The sequence below is a fragment of the Pelophylax lessonae genome (genome assembly GCF_965119305.1).
Source record: "Pelophylax lessonae genome assembly, chromosome: 2".
Lineage (NCBI taxonomy): Eukaryota > Metazoa > Chordata > Amphibia > Anura > Ranidae > Pelophylax > Pelophylax lessonae.
This window is the reverse complement of record NC_138769.1, coordinates 664,117,448-664,140,430: the sequence shown is the minus strand read 5'-3', so window position 1 is coordinate 664,140,430 and position 22,983 is coordinate 664,117,448. Positions and strand designations below refer to the sequence as shown.

The window sequence follows — 22,983 nt, the reverse complement described above, 5'->3', positions numbered from 1 at the left end:
ATTTCATTCTGCCCAATAATATGAAGGTCAGATTGCAAACGTAACGTTCACCTTGTCAGATGGAAAGGAGTTGATACAGTTATCAAAATTTAAATGAAGGAAGTGACTGCTGATTAGAAGTCACTGCAATACCCCTTCAGCACACCCCTCAGACCCACTGATTGGTTGTGCCATGTCTGCAAATGGCCTCTTCAGGGACCAGAAAAGATGGCTGCAGTGGCAGCTCATCAGCGCTCACTTACACAATATATGCAGCGCCTACCAAACAAACAATGCATTATATAAACTATGCATTTACATAAAATTTAGTAGGTGCTGCATAGATGTGATTTTTTAGTTATTGACATTGATTTCCAGCTGCCCTGTATATTTTTCTTCATTGGCAGAGATTACATTTTAGTTTTTGCTTACCAGCAAAATAATGAAGGAATGCCAAGAGTCATTCAAAAGAGCCAGTGTCTGATACATCAGATACGCTTTCCCCTTTTAACTCCATTTTGGAGGTTGCTTATTGCTTTTTGTAATCTTTTATGTAAACATTTTACAGTCTTTCCCATTAGAGCCGGTTCACACTGGGGCGACCTGTCAGGCGACCTGGTCGCCTGCCATAGAGAAGCTGTGGACCCGTTCTAATAGGAGCGACACAAGAAAAAGGGTCCGGAGCTTCTTTGGGGCGACCCGGAGCGACCTGCATAGACTTCAATGTTATGAAGTCTGTGCTGGCCGCTCCGAGGTCGCGGTGCGAGCAGCGCACTGCGACTTGAGGTCGCCCCGGCAAGTCGGATCGCTCTAATGTGAACTGGCTCTAAAAATGTACCAAATCCCTAAATGATTTATATAATAATAAAAGGGTTACTCGCCTCTGAGATCTGCTGCATTTTAAAATGGTTCCATTCCTGCATGGGCATGTCCATGAGTGTCAGACATTTAAGGCCAGAATTGCAACAGAAAATGCTGTAAACAGTGTGTAAACACATGGTGCAGGCAACCTTGCGTGTTAATAGAAAAGATAGCCCACCCCAGTGATCACTGTCCGGTGGCACTTCGCGTTGTGAAGTGAGCTGAATATCCTCACAGGGTGAGGCTTAGAGTGTAGTACATCAGAGAATTAAATACAGAGCATATAAAAAAAAAAAAAAAATAATAAAAAACACATCTTACCCTTCCCCTCTGGTATCTCCACCGTCATAAATTTCAATATCCACTGATAGAATGGAAATTGGTTGATCTGACCACTGGGGCAGGTCACTCTGACATACTGGCAAAACCAGGCATCCAGAGGGAAATTTAAGTAGGGCTCCATGGACAGGCGAACAAGCAGGAGCTCACCAAGATCTTTCCCGACATTTATATCAATTTCTGCCACCTGTTAAAGAGTCATAAGAGAAGTCAGATCTGCCCATAGCAACTACAACTATTGCATCTCCATTAAAAAGGAGAATCTAAATAGATTACTGCACATGACATGCTAGGCTAATGTGCAACAGTGCGTTTCAACAATGCAACAGCATGCGTCTCCCTGCTCAACAAGGCAGAACCATTCGACCCTGCTGACAATTATCAGAAGTAAAATGGAACTATAGAAGCTCCAACCCTTTTGTACAGTAATCAAAAAAAGCAAGCACAGAACTGAGTTTCTACCAGAATTGTATGAAAATGAAGGCTTCCACTTCTCAAAATCTGAAATGTGATAGGGCAGGGCAAATCTACCTCATGTGTGATAAGAAAAGTTGGCAGCATGTTCCACATCCTGAACTACTACATTTGGTCCTAGAGGACAGGAAGATTTCCCCCCCCCCCCCCTTGATGAATGTGCAGGCCTTGGTGGAAGTGCATTATTTTGCTTTTGTGACCTGTGGCACACTCCCTTAAGGGCCGTTGAACTGGGATCCCCCACCCTGCACAGCACACCAAATTTTCAGTCACTTCAAAATCAGAAAAAACAGTCCAGTACTTTGTTTCCGTTTTATTGCCGGTAAAAAACTTATGGGTATTATGGGATGCCACTTGACTTCAAACTTCAGGGACAGCAGTTTCTATATACAGTCTATATACACTCACCTTCTCCAGCACACTTGCAGAACTCCAGCTAGCACACCATTTATGGATCTGACAAAAGCATTTAGATTTAGTGCAATAGCCTGTTGTAGGCAGGAACCCGAGGCCCCTTTAGGTGTGTAGCAAAATCCAGTGTCCAGCATACATCCCTGTAGCTCCTGATCCCAGCACCACCTGTTCTGGCACTGCCAGCCCACTTGGCTGCAGCTTTCACTGGCCCTTCTGGCCAACCTCTCCACAGTCCTCTCAGACTAATCACTCACCAGCCCACCCAGCTGACTTCTCAGTAGACCTCCAGGACGTGCTGACTTACTCCTGCTGTCTTCTCCTTGCACCCATTCTTCCAGGAAGGGGTTGCTCAGTGTTGGAGAATCCTTGCAGTGCCCAAGCCCCAGGCCACCCCCAGATTAAAGAGGCACCCTCAAGGGCCACTGACAGCCTCAATACTCCCATCTTCCACCTGACTGCCCCTGCCCATTTATGAGGGACCTACCCCTTTTAGCTTTGCTGGGGATTGGTTGGAGCCCTCAAATATGCCAGGCAGCTCCTCCTAGCCTCCGCCAACTAATTCTGGAAGCTTTTCCAAGGTTCCAGAAAGCAGGGGAGGCACCAGAGATACTGCTTGCTGAATAATCCAGCCTCCCTGAGTTACCCAGCCCTGACCCAGATTCAACCCAGGCCTGGCTCTCAGCCAAGCCAAATTTACCTACACTATAAACCTATGTACATCTAACACTAGAGGGTGCTACATCTGTCAATTTGGGTCTATAGACAGCCACCCATACAACTACCCTCTTTCTCAATAGGCATTGCCATCAATTTCTGCAAGCATTGCGAATATATATATATATATATATATATATATATATATATATATATATATATATATATATATATATATATATATATAAAAAAGTCCTCATGTAGTCCTGTGAGGAAACAAACAGTTTGTATATGCTTGTCCCACTTCTCTGAAGTCTAAAGGAAAGCATTCTAAAACATGGTATGATATTAAAGTAAAACTGTAGGCAAAATGTTTCTACATTTTGAATAGAGCAGGGTTATAACCTGTCAGTTTTTTGCCATCTGTGTCCCATTGGAGATTTCCCTTCACTTCCTGTCTCATAGCCAAACAGGGAGAGGAAATTCCTGGGAATTCATTGGGGACCCCAAGATAACTAGAACTGGTGTCCTCATTGGAAGATGTCCCCTCTTACTTTTCTGGGGACAACTTTTTACTTTTAATAATGGTATACGGGACAAAGAGTGAATCTCCTTAATGGAGGCACAGACTGCAAAGAAACTGACAAGCATTCTAATCTCTCTCCCTAAAAAAGACATGACATCCCAACCCATATTGTGCCTAGTCAAGGCTTGGGTCATCAGCACATTATTATATTCTCCATATTGCAGCGAAAATTACATGCAATCCCCAAAGCATCTGGCCTAATTTAATCACACTTACCAATCACTTCTGGTCATGGATTACTGGTCTTTGCCACATGCTTATTATGCTATGCACAAATTGTATTACATTAATAGCATAACTCTGAACCATATCAAAAGACACTCACAGATCCAGGCAAGTAGTTGTTCCAGTGACGAGGCAGTTGGTGTTTGCCACTTTCTCCATTCACTCCCACAAGAACAATAAAGATATTATTATAGGTGCCAGCAGTCAGGTCTTTCCCTGTTGCTACTTTCAGGTTGTAGACTCCCATGGCTTGAGGAGATGACATGCCAGCTCTGTAAGACAAGAATCTTTAAGAATCTTACACCACTAAAAAGTGACCAGACCTATGACTTACAGTATCACTGGACCAGTCTGGTGCCTGAACGTTACTGCTGGTATGTAATTTTGCAGCTGACGACATGTGAGAAATGCAAGCCCAACATTTTACCAGTTTATTTGGTTTCATTTTTCAAAAAAACCTTAGCTTTCTAGTAGCTTAAACTCTAGTACAGTCAGGGATGAAGGACCGTGCACAGTAAACTTCACTGTTCACGTTGACACTTCATGAGCCCTGGACAGCCATAGGGCTACATTTAATCTCTGATGGGAGTCAACAAAAAGAAGACCCTTTATATAGGGTCCTCAGGTCTGTTGTCATTTTGGGGAAAACCATTGTGCAAGCCATTTATCAAGCTTTACATAAGTTTTTTTTTTTTATAAACCAATCCTTGTATCCCTCCTGTGGCCAACTAATACCACCCAGGACGCAATGGGTGCAACGATTGGATGGGTATATTTTTGCACTGCTTTTACATGAGCTCTAATGCTTGTATACGTTATATAGTGTAAATTCTGAGGAAGCCGCATTTAAGGCAAAACGTATTGCGATAACTACATCAAGCAGCTATGACTGGTGCAAAGCATTCGATATAACAACCTTTATATTTGTAGGATTTTAGATCATTTTAATATATTGATACTCAAATTACTATTTTATGGACTTCTTAAATGTGAAAAGTTTATATTTTACTGTGTTACATTTTCTTTGTTTGGCACCTAAAAATAAAATCCCACCATTTCCTTTTTTTTGCAAGAATATATACAAGCAAGTGATGCCTTTGGTTCACCTAGTCCGCAGTACACATTTTTCCCCACAGTTCATATGCATGATATTCATCTCTACAATATGACAACCTTAGCCATTACACATTCCAATTTGTTCTGGTTATGCAGCCAGACAGAACTACTTACCCACCCAAATACTACAGTTACAAGTTATGTGGTGGCTGTGGTAGTGTTTCTGCCCACAAGCTCTTAATGGTGTAACAGAGCCAACCAGGACAGGGGCTCTTGAAGGGGACTGCAGAGTGGCCTCTTGCCTACTACGGGCCCTGGCTTTTAAGGGATCATTACTCTTCGGATGACGTTTGCCTGGGGGGGGGGGGGGAGGTCTCTTGCTATAATCCATTAAGGAGTTGGGTTTATTGTTAAGGTGTCTTCCCCGTTCTATGTCTCCTAGGTGTGCATTCCCCGTGTTAATGAAGTCATACATTTGTCTGTTCAATCACCTCTTATGGATGTGATTAATTCTGTGACCACTTTACTCTATTAAACCATTGTGGGACGTTAGGAGTTTAGGCTTATGAATGTGTAATGTACTCTGTATCCAGGGTTGTGGACTTCGTGCCAGACAGTCTGAGCTGGAGTGGAATCTCTGAATAATCAAAACATTGTCTGGGTGGGCACCGAGTCACCTGGGCTTGTAGCAGTTAGATAATGTAGTAATTCGATTGATGTCTATGTTGGCTGTTCCTTAGCTATGTTAATTATATTCCTGTTTGCAGTTTCCGATGTATAGGATAATGTGATCAGGCTACCTGCTCTTGTGTGCTTCATAAATCCTGTGAGTTTTCACTAAAGTTCCAGTATGCACCTAAGCTAGGCATCATCTAGTATCTAAGGTGCAATATTCAGCTATAATACCTGGTTCCTAGTTCCAGACTGGAGGAAGAGAAATATATTCATATTCTTGACAGAAGTGCCCAAGGTGGGTGCTGGATGGTTCTGTCACAAATGGCATCCTCTTCACTCATCAAAAGTCTGACGTCTGGACAGTATCTGTCTCTGCTAAAGCTGGGTATACAGTACCCGCCCCCCCCTTCATTTAGCCAGTGGGTCGAATGAAAAAAAAAAAAAAAAAACCTAAAGGATCCACACAATCTAGGTGGATGGAGGAATCCTCCCCACTGCACTATTGTATTCTTACATCAAGGCCTCTCCACTGTCAGAAAGCACTGATCAACTCTACAGCTGATTGAATTATGGTTTCTGATAAACAAGGGCCACACACACACACACACACACACACACACACACACACACACACACACACACACACACACACACACACACACTTTTGGCTGGTCCCTGCTGAACTTGCGGAATTCTGATCCGTGTTTATCTAGCTTAAGGTGTTCCAGCCTCCCCTCCAAAAATTAAGTCAGCAGCTACACATACTGTAGCTGCTGAGGCCCCGTACACACGTGCAGATTATCTGCAGACTTTAGTCTGCAGACTTGCCAAAACCATATAATATGAGGTCAAACCTAAACACTTTCAATTTGTATGCAATCCGGCAGGCCCTTGCACTACATAGAAAAGGTAAGTCTGCAGATAATCTGCACGTGTGTATGGGGCATTACTTCTAATATTAGGACACTTACCTGTCCTGGAGTCCAACGATGTTTCCATCAGCTGTCAGGTGCTGCCGCCATTGCCAGTGAGGGGACCCAGCAGTGAAGCCTTACGGCTTCACGGGCGGGTCCCTAATGCACATTCAGATTGGCTCGGCAGCGGGGGGAGGAGGGGGCCAAACTGCGAGGGACAGCGCCGCAGCCCTGTCTCCCGGAAGCGGGGGAACGGGTACCTGTCAAAAAACTAATTGGGTGGAACCCTTGGTGGCGGTTCCCCATCCGGAGAGGACACCATGGACATATAGCTCAGAGCTGGTTAAAGGCAATCCACACACCATTTTTTACATGGTATAACTTATGGGTTCAACCCAATTAGTTATAGGGAAATGCTCTCATTATTTTGAGTACTTGGTGGCAGCCAGGTTCTTACCAATCCTGGGCCAGCTCTTTTCATATGATACCAAGCTCTGACTAGCCCATGAGTGTCCCTTCGTTACTAACTACCAATTATTTTGCGGTGACTTTTGTCCTGCATAACAAATATACAGAATCCATCTACAATACTTACAATTAGGCTCCAGACGAAGCCTCTATATGAGGTGAAACATGTTGAGCAATTGAACCATTACTCTTTGTCACCATTACCTGACCTTGTGTGTGACGGTGCCTGCCATTGGACTGACCTCTGACAGGATTGCCATTATGTATTTACAGTCTTTGATATGGCTAATAGCATTGTAATTCTACACAATTACATCTATTAGAACTGCTGTATGTTATACAGATGATTGGTGAGCCATTTAGGCCCAAATCGGTTTTATACTGTATATGTTCTCATTGTTTTTTGCTCTCTTTTTCCTTCCCTTCTTGTTTGCTTTTTATGGAATTTGAATAAATATTGATTTTAATTATTTTATGTGCCTGGAAAATCCTTCCTTCCCAATCTTCCATGTTCTCTATTCAGTAAACAATAGGATGTGGCACGATCACTAACTCTATCATATGCTCAGACTGCTGCTGTCTGAAGGCATATCTTATTCATAAACTTCCAAGGAAACAGGTGAAAAGCATCAAAAAAGCAGTGCTTTCTTTGATGCATTTGCCGCTTTTCTCCTGAAAAAAAAAAAAAAAGCATAAAAACCGCATTGAAAAACACATGAGAAAAACTGCACCCAGAAACCGCATCAATCACAACCTGCATAGGTGTGAAAGGAAGTAAATGTGTCAGGATCTTCAAAAATCACTTTGATTAATAGGAGTAGGCTAGAAATAATTGAAATGCAATTAACCACTTACGTTGATGGACTATTGGTGGCCATACTAGGATGAGGTCCTGCTGAAGGCATCATCCTGGAACAGTTTAGAGCCGTCAGTTGGCCCTTTTGTAATAGCAATTGGTGCGACTAACCAGCTGCTCGATTGCCATTACAAGCAGCACAAAAGGGGACCTCCCCCCGTCCCCCCCCCCCCCCCTCTATGGCTGCCCCATCCCAGACCCGAGCAACCAGCCGGAGCATCCGCTGGCTGGCCAGGCAGCCATGCAAAGCAGTGATCCGCTTTGATCAACTGTTTATAATATAACCCAGAAGCGATGACATGACAACTTCCAGTTTACTTGGAAATCATTGGCACCATTTTTATGTAGCACTACTCCCTTGGGAGCTGCCGATTACGGGTTCCCCTGGGTTACCATTAGCAACACCATGACAGTTTGACATTTTCCCAAGTGTTTTAGCTCAGTCAGGAAACAGTCCAGTAGCTTTGGTTTTTATTGGGAACTTGGATAGGAAAAGGGAATGCGTGGGATACTCCCAATACTCCCAACTTTACACACTATGAATAATAGGCTGGGGCGGCTTGGAAATGCTGAGTAACGCTAACGCTAGTCATGGCTAGGCCACTGCTTGTTTGTCATAAGCTGTGACGCAGGATTGAATTAACTTTGAGGTAATCTGTACTGCAGAACATCTTCAGGGCCCTTCGCGGCACCCCCTTTGTTTTTAATCTTCATGGTCAACTACACAGCACCCCCTTTACTGATACACTGTGTTAGCCAGTTCCTTGATCCCCTGACTTCTCTGGAGTGGTCACCTCTCCTAGGCAGATCTCCTGGTACTCACGATACTGTTTTCCCCAAGATTCTGCCAGCAGCTCCACTTGTCAGCACTCTGGATTCTCTGCAGCTCAGCTCCCCACCAGGTTCAATAGGCCGACTGCCTGAATCACCTTCCTCACACCTGCAGGAGGAGAGACCAGCCGTCTGCCTCCTCCTAGGACTTTGCTTCCCGCCAAAGACACCCTATCACATGCTCCCTCTGGATTTCTAGCCAATTCCAGGATGCATTGCAGCAATGCCCACCCACTGAGACAGACAAACCCTGGTGTGCTACTGGTTAGGTTTCATCCACAGTCCAACAAGCTCCCTTATTGGATATACAGTGGGGAGATTCCCTTAGACCTAATAAATCACACCTGGAAACATGTGACAGGCTAAACAACAGATCAGGCTCTCGTGATAAGCAGAAAAAAAAGTCACCAAATGGGTTTTTCCTAGCACCTACCTAGGAGAGTGCTAGGTTTAAAAAAGTCTAAAGCAGTCAAAAATACCAATCTTGGGGTTTTGAATGCTTTTAAGTGCCGACTTATCTTATAGACCCCAGATCTCTCCATAAAGAGTACTTGTAGCATGCCTATTGCTTGTCACAAGGATGTTTACATTCGTTGTGACAGCAATAAAAGTGAAACCAGAGCAGAAAAAAAAAAATTACAGTTAAAGTGCCCCCCATCCTCCCGTGCTGGCAAATGCGTGCTATGGTCCTGCGTGCAAACTTTGATTGTCCCACACATGAGGTATCACCACGAACGTCAGATCATGGGCAGTAATTCCAGAATCAGACCTCCTCTATAAATCTAAAGTGGTAACCTGTAAAGGCTTTTAAAGCGTCCCCTATGGATAGTAAAATTTAGGTTTGTCACTGTTGCACAGAACGTGCCCAATTTTAAAGCCTGACAGGTTTGTCAGTCAATGATTAAAAAAAAAAAAAAAAAAAAAAAAATGGGGTTATGCATGGTGTGTTTTACATTAAAGAAAAAGAAAAAGGTTAACTGGTAAAGTCTTTTCCAGGAGTCTCAGGACAGCCACCTCTGAGACCTTGGCTCCTCCCTTCACAGAAAGCAACGCCTTAGCTTCAATTAAGCCCCTCCTGCCCCACTGGACCCTCAGTCTTTCAAGAGTACCTCTGGCCAGCTGGGGAGACCAGAACATTTCACACTAAATTTTAATCCTCCTGACTGTTCCCCTACCATGGACTTTTTGCAAAAGCTTTTTCAGGTGGACACCGGTGCCATCCTGAAACGGTACGTTACCGTTAAGTGCAACTCTATTTTTGCTAATTGTCTTTCAGGACAGCCACCTCCAAGAGGATAAATGAGCACTTAACCTTAGGGTGGGACCAATGCTTACAGGACCTTTCTCCCAAATGCCTGATCCTTAGCAGATAACCGGTCCATCCTGTAGTGCCTGACAAAGGTGATAAGACTGGGCCGATTTGCTGTCTGACAAATCTGCTCTGGCGTAACCCCAGCCCTCCATCTGAAAAGTCGCCATAGCCCCGTTGGAGTGAGCCCTAAACTCCTCCAGGGCCTCCCTCCCACTTATGTAGCCTTGACTAATAGCTGATTCATCTTGCTATTGAACGTTTAGAGGCTTTAACCCCTGAAAACAAATAGGAATCAGACTTCCTAAACTCCTTCGTGCCATCTAAATACTGTAGGACACCTTTTATATCCACTTAAAGTTACGTTCCTGTTCACCAACAGGATTAGAATAGAAAGATGGCCAAATAATTTCTTGGCCTCTGAAACTTTGAGGCCACCTTCAGCAAAAAGGCTGATCAGTCTAAAAAAAAAAAAAAAAAAAAAAAAAAAAAAAAATGACCCAGTCTGGAATATTTGTAGAAAGGGGGGCCTCAATGTCCTCCTGCTAAAGAAATCGGCCCCTTGATTCAACTCCCCCCCCCCCCCCCTCCTTTAAAATGCACCAATGAGGGGGAAGAGAACACTGGTCTCGACCCACCCGAGGATTCCTTCCATCTGGACCCACAGAGCTGCAAGGGATGGAAGTGGAGACCCGTCCACTGTACCTCAGGTCACCCTAGGAAAAGTTGTATACAGAGAACCAGCAAATTTTATATAATTTTTTGAAAGATAACCAACCAAAAACACGCAATTCTAAAACTCCCAAAAACCAAGCGGACGTCACACTACACAGCAGAAACAGGCCACACACGCATCCCCAGCACTCAGCCTAAGCAGCTCAAATAGGTTCAAGGCAGTCCGGCCTGGGAGCATAAAGTTGAGGGTTCCAAGTCAGGACAAATCCCTAATACAGTATAACGGAATACCTCTGGCTTAGGAAGACTGCTTGCAGGCACCAAGTAACTATAATCAGTGAGCCAACGCTGTAAGACTCAATTTGGTACTGGTACCAGTCCCAGAACTGAGACTCCAAGTGCCCATGGGCATATACTACAGCCCACAAAGCCCATATAGGAAATGTTGGCAAATCTGGGAAGCCCTCTGGATAGTTTTAAGGCCAACCAGTCTGTAGTTGTATGCAGCCAAAGTTCTTAGGGGATCAGCAAGATTTATCACCAGCACCTGACCCACTGTGCAGTCACAGTAAATGGTAATACGGTAGATTAAACATATGCATAGGGGATGGAGTTCTAAGCGTGCCTGGAGGCTCTAACCACTGACACACCAGACATAGGCCTCCTTCTCCCCCCTATGTATCGATAGAAAGTGAAGGTAGTTTGTATAGCGGGCTGAAGGCTTTTCCTGGTCTGGCGCTGCTCATATGGGGTACTGAGCTATGGGGGGGGGGGGGGAATAGGTCAAGGGGGAGGGCCTGAAACTGAAGGAAAAGGCCTTTCCTGGTTCTACTACCAGGCCTTGAGGGATTTAGAGGCTTCAAGTTCAAAAAAAGAGCCTGGACTTCCCTAAAGGTTTCCGCACCCCAAAATTGTGGAAGTAGAAACCTCTGCCAGCACACTGTACTACAGCCCTCTGTTCCTCCAGTGCCCCCCCCCCCCCCAATAGTGGAGGGGTAAGACCGTCTGGTTTATTTTTATTAATTTTCAATTTTAATTTTATTTTCTCTCAGGTTCATTCCATAGTTTATTTTTTTATATATATTTTTATATTTTCCCTTTCAGTATATTTTTTGGGTTTTAGGGAGAAATTTGTCAAATAGTTATATTCATTTGTTCTAATAAAGTATTAGTTTTGAATATATTATAGGTCCAATGTGCATGTTAAGTTACATGCACACAGATACGAGTGTGGACCTTTTTAATTTACCATTGTTCTTAAGATTTTAGCAATATTTAAGTGTAGATGTTAAAGATTAGATTATAGGCTACAGCTTGTTGTATTTATATAAGTTTTCTAGGAGGCGTTCTATTAAATACTTTTTATGGATAGCATAGACTCCAGTCTATGGATACAGGAAGTACACCCAACAGGATATTAGGATTAGGTCATGTGACCTCCAGTGCAAGGCTATAAAGATTTACTGAGGTGGAAGTTTGTCTTTGATAACACCCACTGGGAGGGGTGAAATACGTCAACATAAGTTCCGGCCCTTCAGCAAATATCACTTCTGGTCTAAGTGGAAGGCACACAGAAGAGATTTGGAATGCATGCCACTGTGCTGAATACCGGTACGGTTCACAAACCTTACATTGCCTCCATCTCTTACCAGCATTATGAAAAACGTTTACATTATCTGCTATATTGTAAGTGGAATTCTTATATTTTAAACAAAACTAAGAATGTACTACACTATTGGAGTGTTTTCCGTATTCTGAGTGATGGTCATTGGAAGAATACAGGAAGTATCATCCCCCTTCTTACCAGCCCAAGCTCATTAGACCCCTATGCAGTATTGCTAAGGGGTCCACATTGTTAAGTAGATTCACATTGGGGTGTGGAACACAGCCACATTGCATGAAAGTCACGGATTGGCCCAAATTTCCTGAATTAGGAGCACTTTTCACAGACTCACTGGATACATGCTTTGTTTTTTGGACTCTTGTTTTGGGAATTCATTACTACCATTTTTGCTCATATTAGATGTATGGGACTATGGACTCACTTTGTTCGGTGATAGATTTCACTCATTGATTTTTTTTTTTAATTTTTCCATCCAATATCGATTTGTGTTTAATAGTACACATATATACATTACACAAAGTATGGTGTTGCTCAAGGATATATGTGCATAGTAGTAATATATCTATAGCTAACTCATTTGTTTATTTCACTGGTTTTGCGCTGTGGTAATGGTTATTTGATGCAACACTCTGCTGCGCTGGCGGAGGGCTAGCCTGGGGCTGTGGGATCTGAAAACAGTGTTTAAAATGGACTGAAAGGTGCTAGATAGCCCTTTTTAAAACCTTTGTCTCACTGTGTGGTCCAGACTGCTCTATACTAGCCAATAACCGGTGCAATCCTACTATGGTGGTTTTGACCTGCTGTTCCCAACCTGGGCTGGTTCATCCCCCTTAGAACAACCTGGGGCCCCAGTCTCTGCCAAGGGGCACCATATTGATGCCAAATTTAGTATAGACAACCAAGCAACATGGCTCGGTGCAGACCAGTCCCCAGCCTTAACTGATGCCATCAGGTTACAGCACAGAGAATTAGTCCCTCAAGAGGGTCATGGGTACCTTTGCCTCTGGCCTGCTCCTATGCAGTGAATAGAGGAAAGGATTGCGACTTTTTAGATGGAGGTGGAAACCAGAACGCTGGGAAATATGCACAAGGAAAACATTTTATTGCTATACACCAGCAATTAAAGTACAACATATGAAATGTCAATTCATGTATAATCAAACACAATCAAAACACTTGGATCAGTCTGATATTATGTATATATTAAGAGTATAGGGACTAATGGCTCTCCGTATAGGCCACACAGTCCATAATTATTCCATTGTTGCCATATTATAATTAGTCTGCAGGGTACACCATGGCAATGAATGCTGAATCATCAACTTTTGTTCAATGTTCCAATAATCCATTGGTCAACTAAAATTGCATACATTCAAATTAAAGGGAGGAAATTGTTGTCCAACCCTATTGTTACTTACAAGGTGACTAATTGTCAATGTGCGGTCCTGTGGACGCAGGGCATTGCATGTGCCTCCCCTGGGAGCTGTGGTGGTAATCCCCACAGTGCTGCAAAATGCATCGACGCTGTGTGTCACCGGGAGTAACCCTAGAACCAACCACCACCAGAGTCCTAAAACCACCTCCTAACCCTCCAACTACCAAGAGGGTTCCACACCTGTGGAGCTATCGGGTAATACAGAAAGGGAACACCCACCCCAGGGTTCCTCTTACCTTTGAGTGGCTGGTGCTGGCATTGCCAGAAGCAGTCTAAGCCACTTCTGCTCAGACAGCTCCCGCTGGGGATTGTGGTGGTCTCGCCTTTCTGAGCTGCTCACTGACCCCTCCAGGGTTACAGGCTCACACCAGCCAGTGCCTGGCCCTCTCCCATAGACCGCAGCTGGAACCAGAATCTGCGGCCCTGGCGGAAGTGCACGCCCCCACCGAATGTGCCGTCACCACACCCTCTGGCCCAGCCTCCCCAGCTGATCAACCCTGGTTCCCAGCAATGTCTCCCCATCAGTGGAAACACCAAAACGGTTGGTCCAGTGGGGTAGGAGGGGGCCTAAATCTTGAAGCCAAGACTGTTTCCTGTGAAAGGAGGAGCCAAGGTCCCAGAGGTGGCTGTCCTAAAAGACGATTAGGGAAATATATAGAAATAAACTTATGTGCGATTTTGAGGTAAGCGATTAGGCGGATCTTCCCAATCAAAAAAAAAAAAAACCGATGTGGAACTCCTCCAAGCAAGCAGCTGATTCTGATAGTGTCCCCACTGATCACAACGCAATTAAAAAGTTAAAGAATCAGCGCTCAACTCTCAATGAGGGGGACCACTTACTCTAATTCCAATGTGTATTGAACAGACGTGTCTTAAGATAATAAATAGTGGTCAAATTAATGAATGTGTCAATGAAAATATGTCAAAAAAATGTGGTGTATAAAGTGATTATAGAATGGATATATACAATTCAAATGAACATCCAATCGAAAGTAAACCAAGTGAATACAGTGCAATGCTGAGTGACTATTCATGCAAATCAAAATCATGTGCAGCTCTTATATGATCCCCCTTTGAGAAAGCTACAGGTGTTCGTAGCGCAACGCGTCAGGGTAAACCGTACCGACGTCACTTCCGGTCTTCGGCCGTGACCGGAAGCTTCGGATCGCACCGCATCGGCGGTTTGTGACACTGTCTGCACTGTTGTATCTTCTGTAATGTGAGTAGCCTGCACTACTATTTTTTTAATAAATACTACCCTACGTTTCTGCACCATGAGAGCCTCTCTTTTTAAGCACCAATACAGGAACTAAGGCATTTTTGAGCTTCCTATGCTGCTATATTCCCATTATTTGATCCATTGCTGCTGGAGCACGCTGGGCTGTTGGCGAACGAGTTGAAAGGGTTGCCAGGATATTTATATATAACGCTCAATCCGAGTGTTGTGGAGGTGAGCGGCCACTGCACTCGGTGTCTGGATTGTGCGCTCACCGGGACACACTCACCTTGCTGTGTTTGAAGAGCACATTTCACCTTTAGAGTTGATTGGAAAGACCACCATATATAGAAGAATTTTTTGGCACATTGCACTTTATTCACTTTATTTGGGACTATCATGTGTATTTTTTAGATTATATGCATTTTATGGACTGTTGTAGCACGCTTTTAGCACATCATTGCTATATTTTTAGGTGTTTTTATTTCGGTCACTTTGCTCATGTTGTGTTTATCTGATCATATAAGAGCTGCACATGATTTTGTTTTGCATGAATAGTCACTCAGCATTGCACTGTATTCACTTGGTTTACTTTCGATTGGATGTTCATTTGAATTATTGTATATATCTATTCATTCTATAATCACTTTATACACCCCATTTTTTTGACATATTTTCATTGACACATTTATTAAATTTGACCACTATTTATTATCTTAAGACACGTCTGTTCAATACACATTGGAATTAGAGTAAGTGGTCCCCCTCATTGAGAGTTGAGCGCTGATTATATATTTCCCTAATTAAAAAGTTAAAGAATGTTTGGGGGGTTCCAAGTAATTTTTTAGCAAAAAATACTGATTGTTACAGAAAAGGCCTGGAAGCAATGGATAGGCCAAAGTCATGGGTGTGCGCAGTCTATTGCATTAGGGTGTGCACCCAAAGCTCAGTTGTGTCAGACAGTGAGTGAATAGGAAGTGCTCTGTGCTGAGCAGCTTCCTATTCATTCACAAACTAAAGCATAGTTAAAGTGTTACTAAACCCACAAAAGTAAAATCAGTGTTAATTCAGTAAAGCATGCTTCCTATACTTACTGTGGAACCTAAGGGGTTAATCATTTGAATGGTGTATGACTGTTTAATCCTGTCTTCTCCGATCCTCCCTTTCTACTGTCTCCAAAAAATAACTTGATATTTACAGAGCCAGGGGAAGGCTGCACATGCAGTTTGGTGTGTATTGCTAGAGTTTTTTTTCTTTAGGAGAATGCATGTGATCAGCACAGGGCATCAGGGGAGAATGAAAACTCCTACAAGCTTTACAAGGAACTGATACAAGGCACAAGACTGCCATATACTGCTGATGAGAAAAGGCATCAGTTTATATTTACTAAAATATTTGCATTTCCATGTTCTGTGGGAGACCAGATATAGTGAGTGCAGGTTCTGGGTTTAGTAACACTAACACTTTGGAAGTAAAATAGTTTGATACGCTTCAGCTATGAACAGTAGCCACAAGAGAGGAGAGGGGGGAAGCCAGCAGCACTGTGGTGGGCAGTACACAGGGGGGAGGGGAGAAGAGACTGGGCAGTAGGGGAAAAATTGTCACCGCATTCAGGTGTGCCCAGGCACACCTTGGACACCCCCCCCCCCCCCCCCCCTGCACACCTAATGGCCAAAAGCTGTAGTAGTGGACATCAAATCAAGCGGAAGAAAGCTGTAAAGATTCCAAAATAGTGGCAGTTGGGAGCTATGCAAAGATTGTGTGGTTCTTAAATGTTTAGGAACAAAGTTTTTTTATGCGCAGCATTTAAGGAATCGCACAGCTGTGTGATGTAGATGTATGGGAAGCAATGCAAGAAAGCATTTCATCATCAGGACTAAAAATAGGACTTCACCTCACTGTGTATTGTGTTGCACCTCCATTGTACTTTGTGGGGTGTAAAGAGTTTGAGGAACCTGCTATATGAAGTTGATCGGAGTAATCTCCAGCACTGATCCTGGGAGAAGTGACATTTTTGTCCCCCACGGAATATAAGCGTTGACCTCATACACTAGATTGTCAAAAGTATTGGGACACCTGCCTTTACATGCACATTAACTTTAATGGCATCCCAGTCTTAGTCCGTAGGGTTCAATATTGAGTTGGCCCACCCTTTGAAGCTTCAGCTCTTATGGGAAGGCTGTCCACAAGGTTTAGGAGTGTGTCTATGGATAGGTTTGACCATTCTTCCAGAAGCACATTTAAGAGGTCAAGCACTGATGTTGGACGAGAAGTCCTGGATTGCAGTCTCTGCTCCAATTGATCCCAAAATTATTAAATCTAGTTAAGCTCAATAATCTGTGCAGGCCAGCCAAGATCTTCCACCCCAAACTCACTCATCCATGTTTCAATGGCTGCAACATATGGTAAAGCCACATAGGGCCATGTAAAGACAACATTGGATTTGCAGCCTGTATGCTACAGTTTTGTTGGCAGTCTTAAAAGTTATAACTAAAGTCAAAACATTTTAAGTTTTGGATAGCGTGGAGATGATTAGAACACCTTTGCAGTCTTTATTGTTGTTGGTGTCCCCATTAGGGAGATTCACCCCATTTACCATCATGGAAAGTGATAGTAAAAGAAAAGCCACAGTTTTGGACTGTCCCCAGAAAAAGTAATAGAGAGGAAGCTTCCAATTGGGACACTAGTTCTGGTGAACAGAGGGGATAGTTGCTAGTAGTAATCATTGTGATCTGCACACACCCCCCCCCCCCCCATGCCAGAAAACAATGCTGCAGGAGGGATTACCCATCAATACTGAATGAGTTAATGGGGAAATTTAGACATTTTCTTGCCTTCCAAAGTGAAATCATCTATGTGCTGCTTAAATTTCAATGCCTAGGTCTATCAGCCATTTAAAACAGCATATGGTGGTGGTTCCACTCAAAAGGTAACCATTAAAAAAAATACTGAACTACTGTCAGTATGAATATACAGCCTGGAGCAAGTATACACATGGCATTGTATGCTACAGTTTAACTGGCAGTCTTGTTTGATTCCAGTGCTTAAGTATATCACTGATTTAATTACACTTATAGTGGTGGCTCCACTCAATGGTATAATATATATTTATTTATTTAAATTTAAATATTTTTTTTCCCCCCACAGCAGTTAAATCTTTACACATGGTTATTCTCAAAAACACCGAATAGTAAAATAAATTCTAACAAACAAATTTAAACCAGCCAAGTACATCAAACATTCTGGTAGCCAAGCAAACCATGCTTATTGGCCTTGTCAGGTCTGATTACTTACCTAGCAGCAGAATGGAGAGGAAAGTGTGTACTGGGAACCAAAGACCACATATAGATATATAGGGTGTGGTAGAGGGGTGTAGCCACATAGCCACATCTAATCTATTTGCCACTGAGAGATTTAAAGCGATAGTAAACCCAAAAGCAAAAATGTTATTTATCGCAGCGTACCATTTCTAAGATGTGATGCATTATTTTTTTTGTTTGTTTTTTAGGTTTTTTTCCTTTTTTTTTTTTTTTTTACCTGAATTATTGACCAATAGATCTGTTTTTTTTTTTTTCATTTCCCTAAACAGACCAAGCTGTCTGGCAAAATGGCAGTTAAAGAGTTGAGACAAACTATTTACCACGGGGGGGGTCCTACGATGATCAGTTTTTATTCATTTATGTAAAATCTTTATCCCAAAAGGCAAAACAAAAAACGGTTGCTGTAATGGCTTATGAGGTGTTAACTGGAGTTTGGCTTTAATTTACAAGTCAAATCCATCTGACGCTGCTAGTCTAAAGTGGGGTACACACTATAAGAAAATCGGGCGAACGATCGTCCAATTTTCCTCATTTTTCACAGCAAATCGGAACTGATGAACCAAAATTCATACGCAAATTCTCGTACGACAAAGGCTTTTTTGTTTTGTTGTTTATTGTTTCTGATCATGCGCAGTCTTTTCCTAATTTTTCACAGAAAATAACACTCTCCATACTCCACCCAGACTGACAATGCTAGTGTGGAAGGTGTCTCCATTGCTCCATCATAGAGCGGAGACATCTAAAGACAGGAAGAGTGTTAAGGCCCGTACACACGTACCGATTGTCGGCCGTTAATATTCGGCCAACGTCCGATCGACCGCCTGCGACTTTTCGGCCGAACAAAATCTGGTCTGCATGCTATAAAATTTTTGTTGGCCAACACCAGAACGGCCGATTGTTCGTCAGTCAGTACAGATTTCGGCCGACAAAAGCCAGATGAGCAAGACTGGGCATGCTCAGAGAAGAAAAAACACACGGAAAGTTAACCATCACATGACATCACTTCCGAAGTTGGTTGTTGTTGGCCGACAAAATTCGTGTGCAGTCTAGAGCACATTTCAACCAACACGACAGCACTGGACAAAAGACGGCCGATCGTTCGGCCGACAATCGGTGCGTGTGTACGGGGCTTTACTGGCCAGATTACCAGATGAAAATTATAGAGAAAAAAAGGCTAATAAATGAACACTATCGCAACCAACAGGTCTAATGATTGGTAAGCTGCAATATATTACATTTTTGTTTTTTGTTTATTGCTGCTGTAACCATTTTTGCGTTTTTAATTGCCAGTATAGTCCTATGCTTAAAGCTAAACTATGAGTAAAGTAAACGTCCTCCCTTGTAGCAGGGCTGCACCTGCACTGGAAATTTAAAGAATATGTAAACCCAACATTTTATATTCCTGATATGTGCCTGCTGTACCATGTACTTTTATGAAGAGTATCCTGTTCTCTTTGTATTGCTTCGTGTGAAATCCTGGGTGTTTCTGCCAGTCCCTCTGCTTTTTTCTTAAAACTGACCACATTAGGCATGAAAGCACAACATGGTCAGTTTTTTGGCTGTGCTGAGAACTCAGCCTGCTCTCCTCCAATGATCAGACTCACCTGACACCCGCTCTGCCCAGCCATTCTCTGGGAAGACCAGTGTATGCTGTTTCTTCTCCCCAGCACTCCTTATACAGCTGAGAATAGAGGGTATGTGATCACTTATAAAAAAGGGATTGATAATGTTTTTTATATATATAAATACAAATGTTTTGCCTTTATTTCTAACTGAATGGGAAGTTTTACAAGGTGGGGATAAGCACATTTACTTACTTGATTCTTCGCTCCACCAGCAAATGGTGCTCCCCTACACTGTGGCAGTAGACTATGACCCCTGCATTGGTCTTACAATTACATCAGGGGCCTCTAATTGCCAACGTGCAAGGAAGAAGAGGCTGCAGGGACCAGTCTAGCGCAGTCCAATACAAGGGAAGACTTTTGCTTTTCCTGAAGTTATGGTTGACCCTTCTCCGTGCTATCATAGATGTAGCACCCTCCTAGCGTAGGATGCTAGGAAAAATGTTTTTTGCTTCATCTGTAATCAAGTGAGACATGATTATTTATTCTGGTCTGTTCAGGGTTTCACAGGCTGAGAGTTTGACTGCTTCCCCCTGCCTCTGGAAGAGGTTTTCAGAACATAGGGAGGGAGATTTATATGGCAGCTGTGGTAGAGCTGAGAGCTTGGAGTGATCTTTCTGAGGAGCTGGCTGTGGGACTTCATCATAGAGATCTTGTCTGGAGAAGAATTGTTTTCCTCACTGGACCAGGTCCAGAAGAAGCTGGAAGAGTTGTGCAGCTGTCCTAGGGACTTGTGTGAGTACTGGCCTTGAATTGTGATTCCTGATGACTGTGCATTTTGGGAGGTAAGTGCCATAGGTAGCTATGGACTAAAGTGGCCTTTATAGGGTCACCTAGTACTGGCCATTCCCTCTGTCCTGGGGTGGAAAGTTAGAGAAAAGTGTCCTCTTGTTACTGTGCAGTGTTTTGAAGTATCCCATGCCCTATCCCATCTCCTGTTTATTGTTCTTCAAGCAATAAATCATGCCTCACAACTTTTTGAGATGGGAACGAGGGGAACCTATTAGCAAAAGTATGTAGGCATAGGACACACACACCCTGCCACGCATCTTAAAGGAGAATTAAACCAAGAAAATGATTAGTTAAACCCACAATTGTAAAATGACGCCGACAGGAACACTCCGTCAATTCGGGTGGGTGTCATATGACGTCCGCCCGTTCCCGCTGCTCTCCCGCCCCACCCCCCCTGGGGGCCCGCAGCGTGGCGATCGGGGATGGAGAGTGTGACTCTGACACAGTCCATCCCTGATCAGGGTAAAGAGACAATGAAAATGTCTCTTTACCACGTGACCGGCTGTGTCCAATCACAGCCGGTCACAGAATGTCAACAGAGACCACGGTAACTAGCTGCTACTGTGTTCTCCTCACACACTGATCCTGTGCGAGGACGAGATCACGGTGACAGCTAGTTACCGATTATAGTGCACCCTAAAACACACTGATTGCCCCCCCCCCCCAATAAAGAGGACCTGTTACTACCCCATCAAAGTACCTGTCACTAGCCCATCAAAGTACCTGTCACCAACCCATCAGAGTACCAGAGTACCTGTCACCAGTCCATCAGGTGCTCTGATGACAGGTACTCAGGTACTCTGATGACAGGTACCCGGGTATTCTGATGACAGGTACTTAGGTACTTTGAGTACCTGTCATTAGAGTACCCAAGTACCTGTCATTGGAGTACCTGAGTACCTGTCATCGGAGTACCCAAGTACCTGTCATTGAAGTACCCGAGTACTTGTCTTTGGAATACCCGATGTTACGACACCCCAAAGTATGAAAGGGGTTACAGTCGTCTAGGATAATCCACTCCCAAACACCCGGACAGCTATCGACCACTCCAATCCGCCATACATGAAGCACATCAATAATTCCCCCCCAAGTACGAGACAAGGCTCTGTAGTGAGGTTTTTGATCAAGAGTAACTCTCTACTCTTTTATTGCAAGAAACACACACTTATATATACTTTGAGAATACCACATGAACAATGACTGTGTAATTACAGCCAGGTGAGCTCATTAACATGCTTATCAATAGTTTCAGACTCTATTAACATACTGTCCTATTTTAGACAAAAGCACTGAGTTAATCAGTAGACATTCTTTAGGAGGGGGCTGCTGGAAACAATCCCCCCCCTCAATCTGCAGCTAATACACATTGAATTTGCAGACATAGTGACAACCTATTTAAAGGAATTTGGAGTGTAGCAGCTAAAACATAGGGGAACAAAGTCTTTTAAAGCCTGGTCCATAGTCCAAAGGCAGCAGGCGGGCAACCAGGCTCCTCCAATGCAATGGGGCAAGATTGGTCTCGTCACATCTCTCCCCCTTTCCAAAAAGACTAACAGGGTACCTGACCTCCTGCCGGTCAGTGCCCTCGTTAGTCCAGCAGCCCACCCACAAAGCAGAAAACACAGTACAGCCCACCCACAATAAATGGTCACTACACCTGGGTAGAGGAGAAATTTGTCCATGTCCAGGTGCCTCACCTTGGCTGTGTGGGAGACTGGCAGACTGCCTTGGTGGGTTGCTGAGTGGGCAGAGACCAGCGGTACTCTGCCCTGGTGCCAGCGCTACCACAGAAGTAGCCTGGTTGGAGACGGGTTGTTGGAGGGGGAGACCGACTGTCTCTCCTTTAGATACACCACCATGCTGCTGTGGCGGAAGACCGACTGTCTTCCCTTTGGCTAAACAGCCCTGTTGCTGGGGGTCAGGACCGACTGTCCCTACCCCCTGTGCTGTGAGTGCAGAGACCACGGTCCCATCTGCACTGTTGGGGGGCTTATTGTCTCCCCCTGGTATGTTAAGCTGCTGCTGTGGGATGGAGACTGGGCTCCCAATTCCCAATAGCTCAATCTGCCGCTGGGGGACAGGACCAACCGTGTCTGCCCCCTGTAAGTCAATCGGCCGCTGAGGGATGGAGACTGCGCTCCCAATTCCCTGGATATCACTCTGCCAATGGGGAGAGGGGGTAACAAGCTCCTCTCCCAAATATACTTCCAGCCCCTGGGGAGGGAGACCGACTGTCTCTGCTCCCAATACAGTGTCCTGTTGCTGAGGAAAGGAGACTGGGCTCTCTGTTTTCTGCAGGACACTCTGCTGCTGTGGGATGGAGACTGAGCTCCCAATTCCCAATAAATCAGGCTGCCGCTGGGGAATGGAGACTGGGTTCTCCTCTTCCCTTAACTGTACCTGCCGCTGGAGTTCCTCCCAACGTGCCAGCTGGCCCTCTCTCTCTGCCCTGTCTAGCAGAGTCCCGAACACTAAGTTCTTTGCGAACCGCTTGGATCTCTCCAGTGGATTGGGTCCGAAGAAGCTCATCCGTAACCACATCATACGGTCATATTCTTTCAGAGAATATCTGTACTCCACTGCTGGTTCCATCCTGTTGCTTTAAGGGTTGCTGTACTGAGACATGCGTTGCCCCCAACTTGTAAATCCACGGAATGG

The 22,983-nt window shown here is 44.0% G+C and overlaps 1 protein-coding gene across 1 annotated transcript in view; it reads right to left on the bottom strand.

Annotated features, from left to right (window-relative positions):
- The window catches only part of LOC309548235 (hydroperoxide isomerase ALOXE3-like), a gene marked incomplete at both ends in the record, with an annotated part of 173,004 nt that overhangs the window by 26,153 nt on the left and 123,868 nt on the right, over positions 1-22,983 (bottom strand). The window contains 2 exons of the mRNA XM_082248187.1: positions 1,162-1,366; positions 3,633-3,804. Coding sequence (XP_082104313.1) covers positions 1,162-1,366; positions 3,633-3,804 — 377 coding nt within the window. The remainder of the gene's footprint in view (positions 1-1,161; positions 1,367-3,632; positions 3,805-22,983) is intronic.